Source organism: Tetrao urogallus (genome assembly GCF_951394365.1).
Source record: "Tetrao urogallus genome assembly, chromosome: 14".
Taxonomy (NCBI): domain Eukaryota; kingdom Metazoa; phylum Chordata; class Aves; order Galliformes; family Phasianidae; genus Tetrao; species Tetrao urogallus.
The window spans coordinates 409,073-430,042 of NC_136827.1; the positions used below are offsets into that span (position 1 = coordinate 409,073).

Below are 20,970 nucleotides of genomic sequence, written 5' to 3' on the forward strand. Positions count from 1 at the left end.
TCTCTATTGGTAGTGTAATATTGGCATCACAAGTGCGAATGAGAGCATAGCTGAGATGTGACAGTTTCAGACTCTTTTTCCTCGGAAAATTACTAGGCAGCTCCTTGACTAATGCCCCACCACCTCCTTTGCTAAGAACTCTGGGAAAACTTTAACTTTCCTTACAAACTTTTTTGCTCCCGTTCTATTTCCCTTTTCTTAGTGGCCTCACCATCTTGCCTTCACACAGCATTGCCTCCCGGTGCTTTCTTCTCCCTGACTCTGGCGGTCAGGAGGGGTTTTGATCCAGAAGGGGCTTTTGCTGACAGCTGCCTTAGTGGCTGTGGACAGTGGACTTTCCCAGCCTCTTGCACTGTAAAGAGGTAATCACTACATGTGCTGGGCTCCCACGCTGCCTTTGGCCTTGGCCTTCATCTCTTTCCAGCTCCTCCATTCCTGGTAAGAGCATTCCTTTTTGTCACAGAGCTGCCAGTACAGGGTGGAGGCTTGCCATCATGAGCCCATCTCGACTTTTCTTCAGCTCCACATTTTTCTCACTGTTCTGCTGTGCTCTTTGCACTCTCACAGCTGTTAGGGCAATGAAAACCTGTGGTGGTTTCACTCATTGTACACCCAGTGAACCCTGAGCCCTTTCTTTTTATCGTGGTGTAAGTCCCTTTATGACAAGGGACCGATGTGCGCTGTGCCATTCCCCTGCAGGGACACGTGTTTGTCTGCCTCTCCCCCAGTGATCCATCTGAGCATCCCCTCACCAGTACTAACGTGTCAGCAGCCTCCCCAGCCTGTTCCGCCAGCAGCACCTGCCCTCGTTCTCCTCCCTGCATAGCTAAGCCCAATCTTCTCTGTTCGAATTAGATATTTTGTTCACTACTTTCTTACCTTAATTTCCCCAGGAACAACGAAAGCACCACAAGTTTTACCAGCCTCAGAAACTAAAATAGTTGTTATGGAAGAAGAGTGTAAGTACCTTTCCCCCCCACTCCCATACAGCTTCTTTCCCCTTATTTGTTTTGTTTTTATGAGACAAATTGCATAAATGCTTGATTGCCTCCTGAAATCTTCTTTAATTGCTACTCCTCTTTCATTTCTCCCAAAGCCCTGATCTTCCACTAAATCTTTCAAAATATGATTTATATTGCTGTGTCCATCTTGGAGAGGGAGAGGTTAATAGCTACTGCAACGGTAGTTTGAAGAACACACTACTTAAAATTGGGGGTGGATTTTAAGTCTCTGCAGCTCTTCCAGTGCATGGATTTATTGATACTTCTAAGATGTGCTTGTTGCAATCTTTGGTTTACAGATTTATTTTATTTAAACTTTTTGGGTCTAGGTGAAAAAAAAAAACAAAGCAGGCTCCAGGAAATATTAGAAAAGAGACATAAGGGCATAAGAATATGTCAAAAGAAAGAGGCAGAAAATACAGCTGCTCACTGCTGCACATTATTTCTTGAGTTTCCAGAAAACAAGAGAAGATTTCCCAAAATGTTTGATTTGATGTGATTTGATTTGGTGGAACTACTTCTCAACACTCCCTCGGATTTAGTTGTCGTGAGTGCAGTAGAAAATAGGCACAAATGAAAATCAAAGCGTGGAGCAATGTATGCAAGTGTAGCTGGGAGCCAGGCTGTTGGCTTGTCTCCTCATGGGACGCAGTGCTTGTGAGCCCCTCGCTGCTCGGGGCACCGCAGCTCGCAGGGAGCATCAGCACGCTGGACAGCCCGCCGGGCGCCTGTGCAAAGGCGAGCCGAACGCCGAGCGGGCATTGCCGCGTCTGTGCTGCATCGCCTTCCCAGCTGCTGAGCGGACAGTGCAGCTGGCTGCACCTCTGTGGTGACAGTTCCGCCTTCCAGATTTTATAGGAACTTCTTCTATTTGGAAAGCTCCGTTTTTATGATTTTAAAGGAAACCTGATTCTGAAAGCTTTTCTGCTTAGAAGACTATGCTTAGCATTTGACCAGCAGATTGAGGGAGGTGATTCTGCCCCTCAACTCTGCTCTTGTGAGACCCCACCTGGAGCACTGCTTCCAGTTCTGGTCCTCAGCAGAAGAAGGATGTGGAGCTGTTGGAGCAGATCCAGGGGAGGGCCACAAAGCAATCAGAGGGCTGGAGTTCCTCCCCTACAAGGACAGGCTGAGAGAGCTGGGACTTTTTAATCTGGAGAAGAGAAGGCTCTGGGGGGACCTTATAGCAGCCTTCCAGTACCTGAAGGGGCCTATAGGAAATGGGAGGGACTTTCATAAGGGCAGGTAGAGACAGGATGAGGGGAAATGGCTTTAAAATGGAAGAGGTTAGATTTAGACCAGATATTAGGAAGAAATTCTTTCCTGTGGGACACTGGAAGAAGTTACCAGAGGGGCTTTGCCCCCACTCTGGAAACATCCAAGGCCAGGCTGGATGGGGCTGTGAGCAGCCTGGGTTAGAGGGAGGTGGCCCTGCCTATGGCAGGAGGTTGGAACTAGGTGATCTGAAAGGCCTCTTCCAACCCAGACCTTTCTGTGATTCTATAATTCTATGATTCTACAATTTTGTAATTCTATGATTTGCTCTTTCATTGTTCTTGGCCTTCCACTACACTGGTCACATCACACTGGGATGTGGCAGTACTGATGCAATGACTGTACCATCTTTCCCCTGGATTTTTCCTTTGTGCTCATCAGCGTAGGTCCATACAGTACATTTTCATCACATTATATATGTGCTCATTACAGTGAAAGCAAAATTTCAGCAATAGAACGGAGACGTGCAAAAATGCCGTGTGACCTGCACGGAACTTTCTCCTTTGGAAGAACTTTTTTCCTTTGCTGTCTCAGTGTGGTAATGCCTGCTTGGCTGTCTGCATTTTTCTTACTGATACGAAGAGATGGTAAAGTCTCCAGACATGAAGTTGTAATCAACTATTTCCTTTACATTCTTTTTTATGGTCTCTCTCAACTTTTAAGCTAATAACACATTATCACTGATTTTCATGCATGATCACTGCTGGTCTATCACAGAGCTGCATGTGTCTAACATATGGGGAAGTAATGAAGATGTTGTGAGTTCTGATGATCTGGAAGGATGATAAGTATCTCATTCTTATACACTTCATGCATTTACTTCATGCACTTCATGCATGTCTATATTCAAAAACTTGTCTGTAGTCCCAGGTTTTCTCACCTCATTTTTTCACTTAAATATTGAATAAAATCCACTGGATTTTAAACACTATCTTAGGACAGCACTATGTGAACTGGAGTTTGGTGATAGCTGTAGTTCCTTGGGAGGGTAGTGTGCCATGTGCAGGCAGCTTGGGCACATTGCTGCCTTTCTGCCCATATTTCCCCTTTGGAGTATTGTTTAGCCTGTTAAATACTGTTAGATACCACCTTGTAAGTGCAACTGCCAGCAAATCCTGCTTCCTTCCTCTTCAACAATGGCTGCAGACCTCTGGTTGCTGCTGCACACTTGGCACAAGGCAGGCTCAGATGCCTTGACAGGACTTGAAACACAACCCACATCTCCAAGCTGTTCTGTTCTTGGCTAATGTTCTTCTCTGGAAGTCTGTTGTTTGTCCTACTGCTTTCCATCTCAACATCTTCCCCTGGCTAGCTGGCACTTGACATGAAGCTACTAAGTGCATGGGAGCAAACCTGTACCATCAGTTCTTAGAAATGTCGTTATGATGGCGTACATGGGATCTCTTCCCCAGCTGCTGTTCCCTTTGCTGCATGCAGCCTGCAGCAGGGCCCCTGGCTCCCTTTGGCAGGGCACTGGTTGGTATGGGTCTCACAGATCTCATGATGGTTAAGAGAAACCCAGGCATCTCATGATGTTTTCTGTTTTCCGCTGTAAAGACAATCCTGATATTAGTGTGGATTTGGGACTAAAGCCAGCAAACTCAAGTGATCTGGATTCAAATCTGCCTTGCATCCCAGTAGAGCTCATGTGGGGGCAACAGTATAGTTGGGGGAAGTACTATACCCACTATGGGGTATATGCATGGGGCATCACTCCTTCAGTGGTGTAACACCTTCAGGTGAGAGCCATTTAGCAGGTGTAACAAGCTCTGCCATGGGGTATGATGTGAGTTGGCCTGGTCACAGAGGCGTAGTGTCAGTCTTAAGCAGCTTTAGTTCACATAGTCAAGCTAGACTCTGAAGGCCAGATTCCAAAGGGAAATCTCTGTTGTCTGAGAAATTGCTTCTGTGATGTTATGTATTTTGCCACGATACAGCTGTCTTTCCCCTTTTCTGAATATATACTTATGTCTGTGTGTTGCTAGAGCATCCACAGAGATGCTTGCTTAAAAAAGTAGCCTTGTCCATCGTGAAAAAGTGTTAAATAAGACACGTTGTCTTGTGTTTGTCACAGGCTAAGGTTGTGCATTGGGTGGCTGCAATGGCTCAGCTCACAAGCAGGAACTTTTAGGGATGGGGTAACTTGATCGTGTGTCATGATGAAGAGAGAAACGTCCTTTATAGTCATTCCAACATGCAGAGTATTCAAAATGGTAATGTGATCCTGTCACTGCAGCATGAAGCAGCCAGACAAGGTTCTGGAGTCTGTGGCTACAGACCTGCATGGTAAACAGAATAGGAATCATTATCAGAGTTCAGAAACATTCTAACAGATACAAAATGGAATAAAGAGCAATCTGTAAAGCATTCTGAGATGTAAAGTCTATGCAGGATAAAGATACTAAAATTTTACCCACGTTTCATTTCCAGAAGGTGGTAATTTTGAAGTCTCTGAAAAGGGCAGGTAACTTCTTTTGCTCATTTTCTGCTACTGGGCTCTCCTCTAATCCCTTTCCTTGACTTGGACAAACAGGTGAACTCTTAAGCATTAAAGGCGTATAGGCTGGGTGCAGGAAGTGCAGTTTGGATATCAGCAGACAGTGATGGACAGGTGCTCTAAAACAACATGTGGATCACTGCAGCATCTGGGCCACTATCCGGATCATCTGGCTGAATGCTTTCCCTTTGCTAGCCTGCGTGGGATGGGCAGTGTTTGCTTGGCCATCTAATTTCACTTCACTGATGCTCTGCAGCACAGTGAGGTTTGGGAGCAGGTGACAGGAAGATGGAGACAGAGCAAGAGAGGCAGTGCTGAGTTGTGCTGGTGGACATGTGATGTACTTGGGTGAAAGCTGGGCTCTGCAGATTGAATTGCAGGGTTTGTAATTCAACCACTCCCTTAAGTTCCTTTAAAGATCATCTGGAAGGGTAGGTGAAACAGCCATTCTTTCTCCAATTAAGTCCACTTCTCTGTGCATCTTGTTGATGTCACTGGACTTAATTTGGACTCATTCAGTCTCTCCTATTTGCTGCCTTCTCCAATGCTTAGTGTGGTAAACAATGGGAATTCTTTCAGTACTTCTCTCTCCCAAGTGAGATAAACCTGGTGGGCTGCCACAATTACAATGGCTCAGTGATGTCTTTTCTCAGGTGTGGTTTGCAAGTCACTGATTGAAGCACTGATTGATTGATCAGTCACTGATCTGATTGAAGCAAAACTTGAGCATCTACCACAGTAAGATGTGCTGAGTAAATAAAGTTCAGTCAATTTTCCTCATGCTCCTTCAAGGCCTGTCTGGCAGGTCTTTACTGGATAGCCATGGCAGATCTGCATGATGATTGTGAGGTCAATAACTATTCACCCCACGTCAGTCCGGTCTAAAGGCACTGTACTCTCCTAGAGTATTGATCCAAACACAAGCATGGTGCTGTCAGTTTGGGGTGGAAGGGTGTCCAGCCTGGTCGGGGCACGGCTGGAGCAGATAAAAGCTGCTCTGCCAAGAATCATGCAGACAGACCAGTTGTCAGATTAGACTAAAATAAGACCTGGTGCGGCCTTTGCTTAAAAGCCTAAATTTAGAGTCCAGAGCTGGAGGTGTGGTTGGTAATTGAATGAAGCCTGCACGTATGCAGGCACGATACTGTGAGGAGGATGTGCCGGAGATCTCATTGTCGATCTTCAGAGCTGTGCTATGTCTGTGTTGCATTAGATCACATTCATTGCTTATTTTGCACAGCGTATTTCTGAAGTAACCATTCTGCCCGCTGCTGAAGGTGTGACGTTGAGACAGGCCATTACGACTCTAAGGGCACAGAAGGGAAGTCCATCTGTGAAAAGTAAAGCGTGGGTTGGAAGCTGACATCCCCTTGAAGAAGTAAGGCAGTATGGCCAGCCTTTGGAGAAGGAGGCTGTGTACCAGGGGATCTGCCTGGTGGTCTGACTCCATCCTGTCACACTACTTCTCTTCTTGGGCTTAAGCTGCCCAGCCTGCAAAGCATTTGTGCTGGCACTAGCCCCGCTTTTTCAATTGTTGAGCAGATCTCCTCACTAAAGTATCATGTTGCTGCCATTACAATTGATGATGGAGATTTGGAAAAATAAAATCATGTGGTGCTAAAACATAGAGAAAAACATACAGAAAAGCTTAGGAAGAGCTACTTCATAAAACTGGAGAGATCAGCTGGGAGAAGCAGCTGGTGGCGTTTTGATTATGCAGGACTTCATCCCCCAGAAACAGGCAGTCCCTTGGTGCTTCTGTCTTTAAACTTGTTACGCAGTGACACGTGTGGACAGTTCATACAGAACATGTGCCTGTGTGGTTTTGATCAGCCGTATCTGTTGCTCTCAGGTGATTGTACTGAAGTCTGGCATTTGTATTTTTGGGTGAACTTCTGGTCTGGCTTTTGATGCTCGTGATCCCCACATAAGATGGGAAGGCAATTTGAGCAGGATCTATTTCCAAAAAATGCAGGAGTAGGTGCTGGAACATTTCCAAATGAATAAACGCACAGGAACACAAAGGAGCAGAATTTTTATGAGCTCTAGAGTCACTGATCCATTGCCAGGCAAGTCCCGGTCTGTGCAAGCCCTTCTGATTTTACGTACAGATAGCAGCAATGAGCATCCAGAGTCCATTCACTTCTAGTGAGAGAAGAGAGCGCTGTACCAAATGTACAAAAATCTGCCACTGAGAGAATGGTTAGGATCAACAGTCCCTCCGTGTATTCATCAGCGTAAATCATGGATTTAGTGTGGCTCACTCTAGGATTACACTGCTACAGCTGAGGAATAGGTTGCCAGACACCTTCTCAGCCATGTTTCCCTGACAAGGAGTTGGATGAACTAGGTAGAGAGGAACCTCAGCAATTCTGTGTTTTATCAGTAAGTACATGAGGCATATACAGAGCAGGCAATTTGTATACACTGTCTGACCAGCTGAGTTCATCCGTCTAACTGAATGTCTAAATATTGAGAGAGTAAAGTGTCTGTACTCCATGAACTCACTAGTCAACATTATTTAAAAAAAAGAGTAGTGAAACTATCTCTGTTTCCCTGCTTTCCTCGACAGTAGCTGGAGTTTGTGAAAAATTAACTATAATTTATAGTCCAGGCTGCATTAATTAACCCTTTGGAGACTGAAGGCAGAATATTTCACTTGATTCCTGAGAACACCCTGACGAGCTGACTGCAAAGCCTAAACAGCATGCATGATATGAGTTGCATAAGATTCTTGGTATAGCTATTAATGTCCTTTCTGCTTGAGAGGAGAGGAGAGGAGAGGAGAGGAGAGGAGAGGAGAGGAGAGGAGAGGAGAGGAGAGGAGAGGAGAGGAGAGGAGAGGAGAGGAGAGGAGAGGAGAGGAGAGGAGAGGAGAGGAGAGGAGAGGAGAGGAGAGGAGAGGAGAGGAGAGGAGAGGAGAGGAGAGGAGAGGAGAGGAGAGGAGAGGAGAGGAGAGGAGAGGAGAGGAGAGGAGAGGAGAGGAGAGGAGAGGAGAGGAGAGGAGAGGAGAGTCATTCACAATCCTATCAGTCAGAGGCAGCCCTCTTTGCCCATCCTCGCCTCCTTATCCCTCTCCTTTGCTTTCAGCCCCAGAACTGAGCCTGGCTGGAGACTTGCTGGGTGAGCTGCTCCAGGCTTTGCTCTACCTTGCCAGAGCTTTGTGACCAGTTGGCCTGTGTGCTCACAGAGGACCCTGCCTCAGGGCTTGCCATACTTATTCCCACTGGTCTCATTGTACCACTTCTTTTCTGCAGCATTTTTCATGCACACTCCATATTTCTTGTTCTTCATTTGTTGAAGTGCTTGGAGGAGGCAGCTGATACATGACTAATGTCACTGCGCAGATCCTTTCCTTTTCTCCCACTACCTTCACCCAGTCCCTTTTCACCCAGGTTGCAGCTAACATGCCATTTCTTGCTGCAGACCGCTCCCTGATCTACTCGGATCTCCACTTATTTCAATAACCTTGTAACTTCCACATTCTTTGGAGTAGATGGGGTTATGCTGGAAGCTGAATGAAGACCTCATTCTACCACACCAGTCAGTGGGGAGTAAAATCTGCCTGATCTGACACGGCAATGAAGGTGCTGTAATTGCAGAAAGTCTCCCTGGGTCACGAGGCACACCTGAGAGATGTTTGGAGCAGAGGTGAATGCATGACTGCAGATAAACTGCACATGGAACTCACTTTGCTGACATCAGTTACTGAGTTGCAGATGACTCAGGAGCAGGTATTTGCAAAGGTATTTCCAGTGGCTCAGGCTGATGAGGAAATACAGTTACACACAAAAAACAGTGATGGAATGCTTGTGAGTCTGTGAATTATCCTGCTAGTGTGGTGGAAACCCACTGAAATCCCCTTTGTCTCCATGCTTCATGCTTCAAGCCCAGGGGGGCTGCACTGCAAACCAGATGTGATTACATTTTCTGAGCAAGACATTTTGTTTCTCGCTGCTCCTGCTCCCTGGATTGGCAGGTTCCTCACTAACTGTTCTTAGCTTCTGGCCCCATGAGCATGAGGTCCTGGCCTCAGCAATATCCCAGAGCAGTCAAGCCCCTTTGGAGGCTCTGCACTCACTGTTCCCATGGAGGACTGAGATGTCAGGGTTATTATCAATAAGGGTCTGCATTCAGTAGGTCTAATCTCAAAATGGACATTGGGAATTATGAGCCCTGTGTGCATCCCTGGGCCACACTTCACCTGCAGTTCTGGTCTTGTCATCTCCAGCAGGAAAAGTAGAAATAAAGATGGCACAAAAAGGATTACAACAAAGTAACCTGTGTGTAGGAGGCTACTAAATCATTGTGCTCTAGCTGGCAAAGAAGATGCTGCCTGTGCCAGCAAAGCCACAGGTAGCACAGAGGAAATGTGTGGAAACGAACACTCTTTTCTTCAGGTGCAAGAGCTAGAAAGGGTCAGGTTTCAAAGAAGTAAATTGAGGTGTGCCTTTTCACACTGTGTACATAACACTGGAGTTCTTGTCACAAATAATGTGGATGCTACAAGATTAGATCTGTTCAAGCAGCAGCTAGACACATTCATAGAAGAGAAATCCATCACAGGCACTGCGGCTGACTTGATGGCCTTAGCTGCCCATCCTAGATGGCCAGAAGAAAACTGTCATTGCATGCTGATCTGCCCTTCCTTAAGCGTTGCCTATTTGTCAGACTCGTGTCGGGGCTATTGTTTGACCAGTAGAGCTCAGCTTTTGTTCTGACAGCAGCTTGCATTTCATGACACTCTTCTCAATCAAAACCTGAGCTGTTTACCTCTTTTTCATAGCATTTGGAACATCTAGATTGTGAGAATATGATTTTGTGACTCAATTTTAAAATACCTTGTGCTTTGCTGAAAGAAAAGACACGGGACTTGCAGAAAACGGGATTTAAGAAATAATGACTTTAACAAGGTGCTCCTAGGAGAACTGACCAACCGCCTCTTTTTCGGACAGACGCAGCTCTTGTTGGGACATGCACAACTTGCACTTCCCGAGCCTCATTCATGTCAGTCTCTTTTCTAATTCTGTTTAAAAGAAGAAAATAGTTTATAATTGGATGAAAATCCTGTTATAATGCCAATCAGATGAATCTCTTGCTGGTCAGGACTGTAGTTCACTCTGGTGCTAAAACATCAACGCAGCATGGTGTAAAGTACTCAGCTGAAGGAGTGGCCTTGCAGTCTGTAGGTGCTATCCTTTAGAGCTCCCCCGTCCTCAACAAGCAGTTCCCCACAGGTCATGGAAGTAATGTGCTGCTATAAAAATCATACAGACTCATTACAAAGCCATTATGATGGTTTTGGTTTCTAGTTCCCATTAAACTGAATTGGAAGAGATCCCACTAAGATTAATTGGAAGGAAGAAGTGAATTTCCCTACAGAAGTTTGGGAGTTTTCATATTTCAGGGGTGTTTGTGGGGAATTCTTTGCAGTGTTGGTGGAATCATCTATCCTCAACTTCCGTTTTATTTGTGCCTTACACAGCAGGAAGGCCATGGACGCTTTTGGAAAAGCATCTGTACCCAGGGAAACTTGAGTCATGCTTACTTCCCCCTTCTTAGCACAGACCGGGACTGGCTGCCTTATCGTGTTTGGTCTCTAGAAGCAGAACCAGAGGCACTACAGAGACATGCTCAGAAATAGAGTTGTTTCTATTTGCACTGGACCTGTTGTGGGCACAGTGAGGACATTTGCTTCATGAGCTGAGAAATCATTTCCTCTGGGAGATGTGGAGCAATCGAAGCATCCTCCTATCATTGAAGTGTCCTCTGCAGAATCTCTGGATCTTGGTCCAGCATTGTGATGCAAATCAGGCCTCAGCAGCATGCCACCTGGCCCTGTGATTCTGAGAATGCATTGGGCTTCCTAGTGCTGGATTGCATGCACATGAAAAAGAAGGATGAAGGAGAGCTGGGAAAGGGCACTTCTCCACAAAGCTTACCAAAAGGATGATCTTGTCCTGACACGCTAGTAACTTGGAGGAGGGCAAGTCCTCAGCTGCCCACTCACTTCGCCACCTCTTCTGGGAAGAGTGAGGTCAAGTTGCAGACCCAGCACCTGGAAAGGTGAACGTAGGTCTAAAGGCATGGGCTGAGGTCTGTAGCTCCAGGGTTTTTACTTTGGCAAGTGAGCTAATTAAAAATCATCTAAGAAAACAGAATTGTTCAACAAAGGAAATAACATTATATCCTTTTTGTGTTTGTGTGTGTGTGTTTTTTTTTTCCTGCAGTAACCACAACTCTTTCCTCCTGGTCTGGGCATGCTAGAAAATGCAACGAAACAGCCAAATCCTATTGTGTCAATGGAGGAGTATGCTACTACATCGAAGGGATTAATCAGCTGTCTTGCAAGTAAGTGAGTGTAGTTCTTGTGTCAACATGCAAATTACTTGGCTGTGGGAGAGGAGACTTCTGTGCAACTGCAGGAGAGGTAGCTCTGAAATTCTGGCAATTGCAGTTCAAGCTGTGCAGGTTCAGAATGGGAATCTAGAAGGTGAGGGAAGGGGAAGAAGGTTCCTATTTTCTTTTTTGTGTGAGTGCCACTGCTGTTCCTGACGTCTCCTTCTTTTCTTAGATGAATACACCTGTCCTGGCTGTTCCCTTTCTTCCCTTTTCCTCTGCAGCTTCAGGGAAGGTCAGGTCCCTGCGGTCTCCCTGAGCTGTGTCAGTGCTCCTTGCCCCCAGCTGACACCTCCTGGGTTTAGCACACAGCTCTTCACTACTGTGTGCCTACCTGTGTAATGGGCTGTGGGGTTGTTTATTGTTACCCTTCAAATGCTAAAATCTGAAAGAACAGAAAAATAGCAAGGAGAAGCATTGTGTATACTTAAAATGAAATTTCTTGGTGGGATTAAAGTGGGGCTGCATAGTCTGAGGAATGTGGAACAGGATGTGAGAGTTTTTCACCTCTGGTTCAAACTTATCCCATTTAAAAAGCCCAACAGCATCTTGGTTCACCCTCCAAACCTGATGTGGATGAGAGCACAGTCTGATTCAGTGCTGGAGATGAATGTACCCAAGCCAGCGCACACCTCTGTCTGCCCCTGGGCTCCCACGGAGTAAGCCTGATCTGGTGCCCTGGGAGTGGGACTTGATGGCTTGTGCCCAGCCACTGAGTGAGGTGAGGCAGTGCCCAGCCTGGCTGCTGAGCCCAGGAGTTTTGTAGTCAGCATCAAAGCACAACAGGCCCCACTATGCCCAGCTTGGGGAAGCCCAGAGCTGATGGTTTTCTTCCAGACACCTCAGAGTGGAGAGGTTCTGCCAAAGATATTTACATCTGTGGATCTCAGCCTAGTCCCACTGCCACTGCACGGTGTGATCCTTGCTAGACAACTTGCCTCCTCAGGCCTTGATGAATCTGAACAGAGCCATCATCTCTCCTGTAAGGGCTGTGAGCTGGACTACACTTAGCACAACTCCCCTCCACTCTTGGTACTCCACTGTTTTGGCAGGAGTAGGAAAAGCCATAACGCATTCTGCTGAGCTCCTGTGTTCTCACTTTCCAGTGAAGGATCAGGTATAGTGGGAAAGACATTGTATCAGCAGTTTCTCCCAGTTCTCCCAGGCTTAGCTCTTCTGACACAAAGGAGCTGTGTAGGACAGAGACCAGTTGCTGTGGTCCTTGACACTTTCCATGCGTGTGAGATGAGAGCAGCCCTTCTACACCAAAGACCTGTGTTTTAGGGTAGTTGTCACTGCATTTGATGTCTCTGTGGCACTGTAAGTTCATTCTGACAGCATCCCCCACTGAAACATGAGGGAAGACGCAGACACTATTCTGGTATAGTGCAGCCCCATGAGGTCCCAATAATTCCAGTGTTCCCATGCTTGGGAGGGCTCAGCCTTTTGAGAGGAGTGTATGGTCCAAAATCTCTCTCTGAGCAAAGTGCTGGTGCCAGAAACACAGATCTCAGGGCTATTTCTTCTTGAAAAAACTTGAATCCAGATAAGACTTTCAGATCAGATAAATTACTAATTATAGCAAAAGTTACCTGAGGCCCTGCCTTGTGCAGATATAATCTTTAGGCTCTGTTATCCCTCATGAAGGATAGACATGGTAATTATGAAGTGTCTTCAGCAGAAAGACTGATTTAACCAAGGTAATTCCTACCCTGTGAAGAAACAGTCTACCTTCAAAAAGGGGCTGCTATGACAGCTGATGAGCTCAGTGACAAATTCCATCAAGGTTTTATATGCCGTGCAAAACAGACGTAATTATCTCATGTAATTTGGAAGCCATAATTTCCTACTTGCAAATGGTAAAAAGATTTGTTTCTGATGGGTCCTGAGATACCAGTTGCTAAAACCAAATGGGAACTGAATTGGTGAATGTGGAAGGGCAGCAAATGTTAACTGAAAGAAGGTGCTTGAAGATCTGCACTGTCACTATTCATCTGCCAGAGAAGACAGTTCTGCCCAGGGACCCAAGTGCTTTTTGTGCAGAGCAGTCATTTCTGATCCTTCTTCTTGAGGAAATGTCTGGATGTTCATTCTTCTTTAGTGTTTCTGTCATCAAATCATAGACTGAAGATGAAAATCCTGGATTTTGAAGTGATACAATTTAGAGTTTCTGGGACTCCAGAAATGTATAATTATAGAGAAATGCAAAAGTGTTTGAACTTTTGAACATACGAACATTGCATTTCTCTTAAAATGACTTTCCTAATAACTTGGAGTATTCTTGTGAAGGCTGATGATGGATAAGATGACTTCGGTGTTGCCTGCCTGTGAACTAGCAAAGTAGCAAAGTGCTGAAATATTTCACAGCTTCCTTGTTGCACCAAGGCAAGAGGTCAGCTGCTGTGTGTGAAAGATGCAGTGATTTGGATTCAGAGAGGAAGAAAGAAAAGGAGGAAAAGATGCAGGCTTTGACCTGCATTTCTCAACTCTGTAGCATGGGAGCCAACCATTGCTCTGAGATGTGGCCATGGAGGATGTCATCAGGTCCTTCTGCATACAGCCTCTTCAAGCGCCTCGGTACAGAGATCAGACAAGAGCCACGTGAGCCTCTTGAGCCAGCCATGACATATCTACCCGTACACTGTTCCCACTGTGCTATTCTGGTTAGAGTCATCGGAGCCTTGAGGGTCTTCTGGCACTGTATGCTGCCTTGCAGTCTTCCTTCACCAAGTGCTGAGGAGATTCCAGAATGCCTGGCCTTCGTGTGATACTACTGGTTTTCACTGCGTTCAGAAGACAGAATTTTAATGAGTTCTTGTTCACTACCTGTCATCATTCTGTAATCACAAGCAGATTTCATTGAAGATCCTTGCTGTTGTTGTTACGCCTGGCACTTTGGAGCAAAAAAAGAGCAGCTGGATTCTCAAATGATTTCTTCTGAAGCGGCTCATACTTATTTTGTTACAGATATTGCCTAAATTGGCAGCTAGCCTCTTAGTATTATTTTTTTAGCAGGCTTCCCAGAATTACATTCCTCTTGGTCTTTTAAATTCTAAGGAACAAACAGCAGCTCATCTTTTGCCTGCAAACTCACCTCCTCTCTCCCTTTTCAATACACTTCATCTAAACTTTGGAGAATGCAGTTTCTTAACCAGGGAAAAGCCCAGAATGGCATTGGAGCTGTGCCAGGCAGTGTGTCTGTTTTGGATTGTGTGCTTGCATAAATCAGTCCTTAATTTGAAGTAAATTCTACACATGCTCGTGTTAAAGGATACTCAAATGTGATACAAAATGTGTTTTTATGCATACTCTACAAACAGACTACCTGGAAGTTAGATGGGAGGAGTCTGATCTGCCTCGGATATTCTACAAATTTGAGGCATAAACCCAGAAATCTACTGAGCCACACACATACAGAATTGGTTCAACAGCCTTAGAAGATTAAAGAGCCCAGGCTCTTGTTGTCAGAAAAATGTCTTGACCGTTCTCCAGACCATTTTGCTCAGAGAGGCCTTAGAAGGTGTATGGACTGTTTTCTCACCGTAACAGCAGGGAAGCTGCGAGTTTGAGTAGAGCAAATTGCAGTGCCTGCAGAAGGGATGCACACAAGCAATTTTCAAGAGCTGGGACAGAAATAGAGATGTTGTGTCCAACTGAACTCAGTGCTTGGGAAAGTTTGCGGCCTTTGACTGTGGGCCTGCCTCCATCCTGGAGCCTGTTGGGTTCTTGGCACAACTTGGAGCAGCTTGAGGCGGCTCTGAACTGTTATCACTGAGTGCCAGGTCCTACAGGATTGGGCTAGTGTATATGTCACAGCAGAAATACTCTTCTTCCCATTTAGTCTTGGCACAAATCATCTTCAGTTGGGGTCCTCTGAGCAGAGCAAAGAAACAAAGTCAACTCTGCTGCACAGCCCTCCTCTGCTACGTGATTCTTTGGTGTGTTTAATGCAGTTGAAGTGGCTGGTGGGGCAGGACCTTAGTGAACTGTGTAGGATTAAAAGACATAAAGAGCTTTAAGAGCAACCTCCACCCCCATGATCAGGCCATACAGGTTGTGTTCACAGGAGTCAGGTTGAAGGATTCCCAGATGCTGACTTTCTGGGTGTGGGCTGTCTACATTTAACAAAATTACATGTTCACTGAAGAGCTCACAGTGTTGAGCTAGGGGTGAAAATCACTACATACTATTCCAAGTCTCCAAACCAGCCAGGACTAGTTCATTATGCTTTGTATACCATTTATCCTGGGTAATGAGATCAGGTACCTTTTTGTGTTCAAGTGGTCATTCTATGCGTCCAGTTCAATGCATTCCCTTTAATGCGCATGTAACTATAGCAGACCCCTGAGAACATTCAGAGCGTGGAAGCTGATCCTTCAACAAGGCTCAGTGAAGACAACAGTGTTGATCCCACTGAGCTCCCACAGCTCGGTTGGAAGTGCGCTGCACTGTCTTCACGGAGGCTAGAAGTGGATGTTCCTGTGGTTTGGACTCTATATACAGCAAACATGCCTTGATTAGATAAGATAAGATAAGATATATTAGATAAGATAATAAATGCTCTGGATAAGGCCTCTGCATTTATTCTGGTTGCTTTCTTTTCTACTCATTAGTGGTCTTGTGGAGTCCAAGTGTTTTGTGGCTCTCTAAGAGCCTGATATCTGGGACTGGTCAGGGGACAATGACAGAACTGTCTTCTTTTTCTGCCCTTTGCACAAATAAACAACATGCTTGAGACATTTCTTCATTTCCTTTTATCAGTGCATTGTGTCCTTCTGCTACAGCTTCTCCTTATCTTGTTATTTTGATGCACCTGCTTGTTCATTTTTTTGTAGCACAGATTGCATTATGAGAGCTACCACATTTGGCATAAATGAGAGTGTAAAGGAAATGGAGCAACGCTTGCAAGATTTAGGTCAACAGCTGTGCTTCCAGCAGGAATATTATTTTAATTATTTGTTTGATTAATAATTAAATAATAATAATCAACAATAGTCATTGCTCTGCCCTGTTTCAAGGTAAAGTGACAAAATTTTTCAATGAATCGTTTAAACTATTTTGGTTTGTAATTTTTGAGATTCTTTATTTGGCTGATGATTGCATATTTTTACCATGTAAATTAATTGAAATTCATCCTGAACTCAAGAGGAGACCTTTATGGATTTTTTTAAATGTGGAGAAAAAAAAAAACTAAAAAATCTCAGTAATTCAAGGAACTGGTCAAAACTGACTGAACATAGTGAATGTTTTCCAGCAACAACAAAAGTTAAATAGAAAAATTCCTGGCCAGTTTTGTTGATAGCATTTGCAAGTAGGAAAGTTTGATATGTAGCAAGCGGAAAATTGTTTTTAATTTTCATTTAACTTGTTAGGCAGAGGGATGAAGTCAAGCAAGGCAGTCTTGGTATTCTTCACACAGGCTAGAAGGGGGCAAGGTGCTGTCTTTGAAGCGTTCCTGCAGCCTTACAAGCCTTGCAAGGCTGTTCTTACAGGCACAACTTTGCCCACTTCCCTTCTCAAAAGAAGGAGCATGCTGGGCCTCTGCGAGGCTGGGTAGTGGACTAAGGAGTCCAAAGATACTATTTGAAGGAACGGTCCGCCATTCATTCTGCTGGCATAACCAGCCCAAATCACCTGGCTGGAGTCAGATGTGTAGGAAGAAGGATGCTGTGATAAAAGACCATTGCATGACTTCTGGTCTTAGGAAGCCTTAACTTTCAGGTGTGTCACTCAGATCTTAAGTTTAGCTACTGAAGAGGAGCTGCCCACAGACCTGTAATACAGGAAACAGAAGATTCTGCATGCAGAAAGGGTGCCTTCCATTTGCTCTGCTTGTCTAGAGTGGGACACTCATGTGCTGTGCAAGCTGGAAATTTCTTTCCTAGGTGTCACAGCTGGAGAAGTGATAATAAATAACAAATCTTCACGTTCACCAGCCTAGGAGTATCAGACAAACAAGGGACCATGGGCAGTGCATAACTTTCAAAGTTATCCTGGTCACTCATGCTGCCAGCAAGCTTACATCTGGGAAATCAGGACCCAGAGGAGAGAGAACTGCATTTGTGGCAGTCTCATAATGCACACCTTCTGCATGGGATTGCTGTGGAAGCACATCATTTTGACAGCATGGGAGGTGACAAAAGGTGTTCATGTTTATGAGAGCTACTTTTCTGTCACTTTTCCCTGTGCTGATTCACTAACAACTAAAGATGAAAAGCCTGAGCTGTACTAGACAGGGAGATGACTGTTATCTATTGCCTTCTATCTAGAAAGTTCTTTTCCCCTCCCACGCTAAGCTGACGGCTGAGATCTAAGGATGGACTATATGGTAGCTGTCATGGCATCAAAGCTTGTTTGACACATTTCTGTTCTGTTTTTTTCACTTCTCACCAATTTGTTTTTCTGGGTTTTATTTTCTTCCACCATTTTTCAATTGATTTTCAGTCTTTCCTTAGTGGCATGCAACTTCAGTCGCGTTCAAGTTCTAGCCATGGCTGAAATCTTGCAAATGTGCATCTGAGGCAGTTTTAGCTCCCTTCTGACAAAATGTCCATTTCCTTGGCTGGGTAAGACACCTGCTTCATTCATGACCTCCCTCCAGGGTGCCCACGGCACACACATGAACTGAATCTCAGATCACAGACAAATAGCCAGAACATTCTAAGCTAAACGGGATGTCTTGAAGACTACACATTGACTTCTTGAGTGTCAGTGATGATGAATAAACTTAAGAAATGATTGGGAAGGCGACATCTGTTTTGCCTGCTTTGTTCAAACTCCAGTGCAGTCTTTTAAAGGCTTCTCTGAAATCAGCTTCACCAGGCTGTCCTTGTGAGTCTTCATCACCAAATTGCCTCTTTGATTGCCAGCAGGGCATCTTCACTCTACTCCCAGTACCAGCTTCCTCTTCTTCATCACAAGGAAAGTCAATAGGCCTTTTGATGATAATCCTTGGAGCTGGCACCCTGACTTGAAATGACATAACCACTATGCTTACCTTTCCTGGACTCCAGGATGAACATCCAAGAATTACATTTAATGAAAAAAAAAAAGGGTAATGTTCTTCAAAGATATTTGCCTGACCAAGGAATCAAATCTCCAGTTTCAGAAGCAGCATGGGCACTGAGGAACCCCTGTATGTCTAGGGAGCGCAGCAAAGCTTCATGCAGAGCTGTGCCCTTAAGCACCCCTCATGCAGGTTGGAGCCTGCAAATATCCCAGCACACTGTTATGTGGATATGTTAACACAGGACCCAAATAGAAAATAAAATGGGTTATGAGCAGTGAGGATGCCCCAACTTTGCTCAGTGCGCATATATACCAAAACTGCAACAAAAACCAACATGAAATCGACTGTAAAAGCCACTTCAGTCATGCAGGCCCTTTCAGAACTTTCTTCTGAGAGGGACAACTACTGAAACGTCCCCTGGATGTGGCACACCTTACCTTTGAGAACTGGGAAATTCATTCCTTAGAGGAAAGACAGACAGATTTGGAGCTGTGGATGCAAAATGGAAAAGGACAGTATATGGGATGGAGAAATCACATAGCCTTTTGTTAGCTATAGCTTGTACACCTTGGATAATGCAGCATTCAGAGGTGTATCTGTAAATCCCAAGCATCAGAATTCACCCTGAGTAGGAGCTGGTTGTCCTCAATGAGCTACTTTAGGAGCCTGTGACAGTGATGTCACAGTTAGTGTATGTGATACACATGTTAGTGTACCAGCAAGCACCGCAGGCTTTTCCCTAAGAACGTTAGTACAGGTCTCCAGGCAGAGGTTAGACCTCTGTGCATAAGGTGAGTTCTACCAGTCACGACCGTGCCAGAGCTGAGAGATCTTTTTGCTTTGGCCTGCCTTGTGACCAGCCATGTGGCACTTCTTCGAGTTCAGCCAACAAGCTCTTTCCAAGTCCTCACTGACCCTCACCTCTTGCATTTGGAGGGGAGCCTCAGCTCAGAGAAGTCTGTATCCTTGCTGGCCTGACAGTTGGGTTTTGTGCCCTAAGGCCTTTACTGAGAGCTTGTCACACCCCCTTCCATGTCATGATTCTTATCTGTGTCTGTTCACGATGAGGGAGAACTACTGAAAATGACAGTTTTCCTCATTTCTCCCTCTCTGATTCTATCTCTCTTCACATGAGAAATAAATAATTGCTGAAAAATGCTGCCTGTGTTCCATTAAGTAGAGAGAAACAGGAATTCCTCTCTCTTCTTGGCTTCCTTTATTGCCGCTGAAGTTGCGTATCAATGACATGCCATCTAAACGTAAATCTGGCAAGAAGAACAAATGCTACTGTAGCCTTTGAGCAACAGCACAGAACTGATCTGCCAACACTCTTTTGAACTGCAAAGCTTTGATCATATTAGACATCGCAGGGTTTGAAACCATCGCTTCCTCCTCTCTGTGCTGTGCCACAGACTGGGAGCAGACATTGGTGCCCTGTGCAGACTGGGTCGCGCCTGCAGGGCTGGGACTTGCACTGGGACCTGGGCCCGTCTCACTCCACCAGCCGGCTGTGCACACCGGGCCCGCTCACCTGGCTCTGTGCCGAGGCTGCTCTGGCTGTCTGCTGTCCCTCACACTGGATAGGCGAGGAGTTAAGCCATCGCTTCCGCTTCAGGGCTCCGGTCCTTGCTTCTGATGAGCATTTTGGGCTCTTCGTAGGCCAGCTGGGACCTGAGGCTTTGGTGAGGGATGGGCACAGCACAGTCGAGGTTGAGGGAAGTCTGACAACAAGACGCAAAGCCCGCAGCACTGCTTGCTCTAAGAAGTTGGAAAGCTTGTTAAAATGCTTGGTATTATGAAGAAACCTATGGAGCTCAGAGAGCTTGGTCAGAAGGGTGCGGCAGGCAGGTAGGGACGGGACGTGGAGAAAGGTAGGGATAAACGCAGAGGGACTGTCCAAGAAGTCATGCTGAAAGATATGAAGTAAGGCAGGGAGATTGACTCCAGGGAGAGAGGTGTTTGGCCACCCGCTGCTGAGCTCCCATCAATTTCCAGCCCCGTGAGCTGGCACATCCCAGCCCATCTCCTCGTGGTGACTGGGATAGCCTGCCAGAGTCTTGCAGCCGGGCAGCGCATGAGGTCTGTTCTGGCTCAGCTTTCTTCTCTGTCCCTTTCTCTCTGTTAACACAGAGATTCTGCACATGCTTTCTCTCTAACAGCAACACAGCCATTCTCCCTGGAGCACTCTGTGAGTCCTTCCAGGGGCAGTAACACGAAGATGCTTGCCCCACACAACGCTTGCTGTTGCCTGAGCAGCTGCTCACCGCTCTGTGGTGCTCCTTGCCAGTCTTGTCTAGATAGTGGCTGCAAGTAGCATCCCATCCATCTCGATCTTCCTACCATCTGGTGCTTCTAGCAGGTGAGAAGGTAGGAGGCAGGCAGAGAAAGAAAGAAGGGGTTTTGCTGGTGGCTTGAAGATCCAGGCCTAGAATAAAGCTGCAGTGCTAATGTTACAGGTGCCTGGTTAAAGCAAAGCAGAAAGTAAATACGCGCGTGAAGCATTTATTTTTTCCATTCATCACAATGCACTTTTTATTTTTGACCTTAGCCTCAAGAATGGTGCCAGACATGTTCTGTGATTTCTCCCCTTTTCCCCTCCAGATGTCCAAATGGATTCTTCGGACAGAGATGTTTGGAGAAACTGCCTTTGCGATTGTACATGCCAGATCCTAAGCAAAGTATGTTTGAAGACAAACACACACCACACTACTTAAAACCTCCTGGGCACAGCGTGGATGTAGAGTGGTCTAGTCAGGGATGGCTCTTGGTGTCAGCTTTGGGCTAGGGCT

At 45.6% G+C, this 20,970-nt stretch overlaps 1 protein-coding gene across 1 annotated transcript in view; it reads left to right on the top strand.

The window, feature by feature from the left end:
* NRG2 (neuregulin 2) overlaps positions 1–20,970 on the top strand; it is a gene marked incomplete at both ends in the record, with an annotated part of 152,375 nt that overhangs the window by 107,758 nt on the left and 23,647 nt on the right. Inside the window, 2 exons of the mRNA XM_079542186.1 lie at positions 894–959; positions 11,004–11,124. Coding sequence (XP_079398312.1) covers positions 894–959; positions 11,004–11,124 — 187 coding nt within the window. The remainder of the gene's footprint in view (positions 1–893; positions 960–11,003; positions 11,125–20,970) is intronic.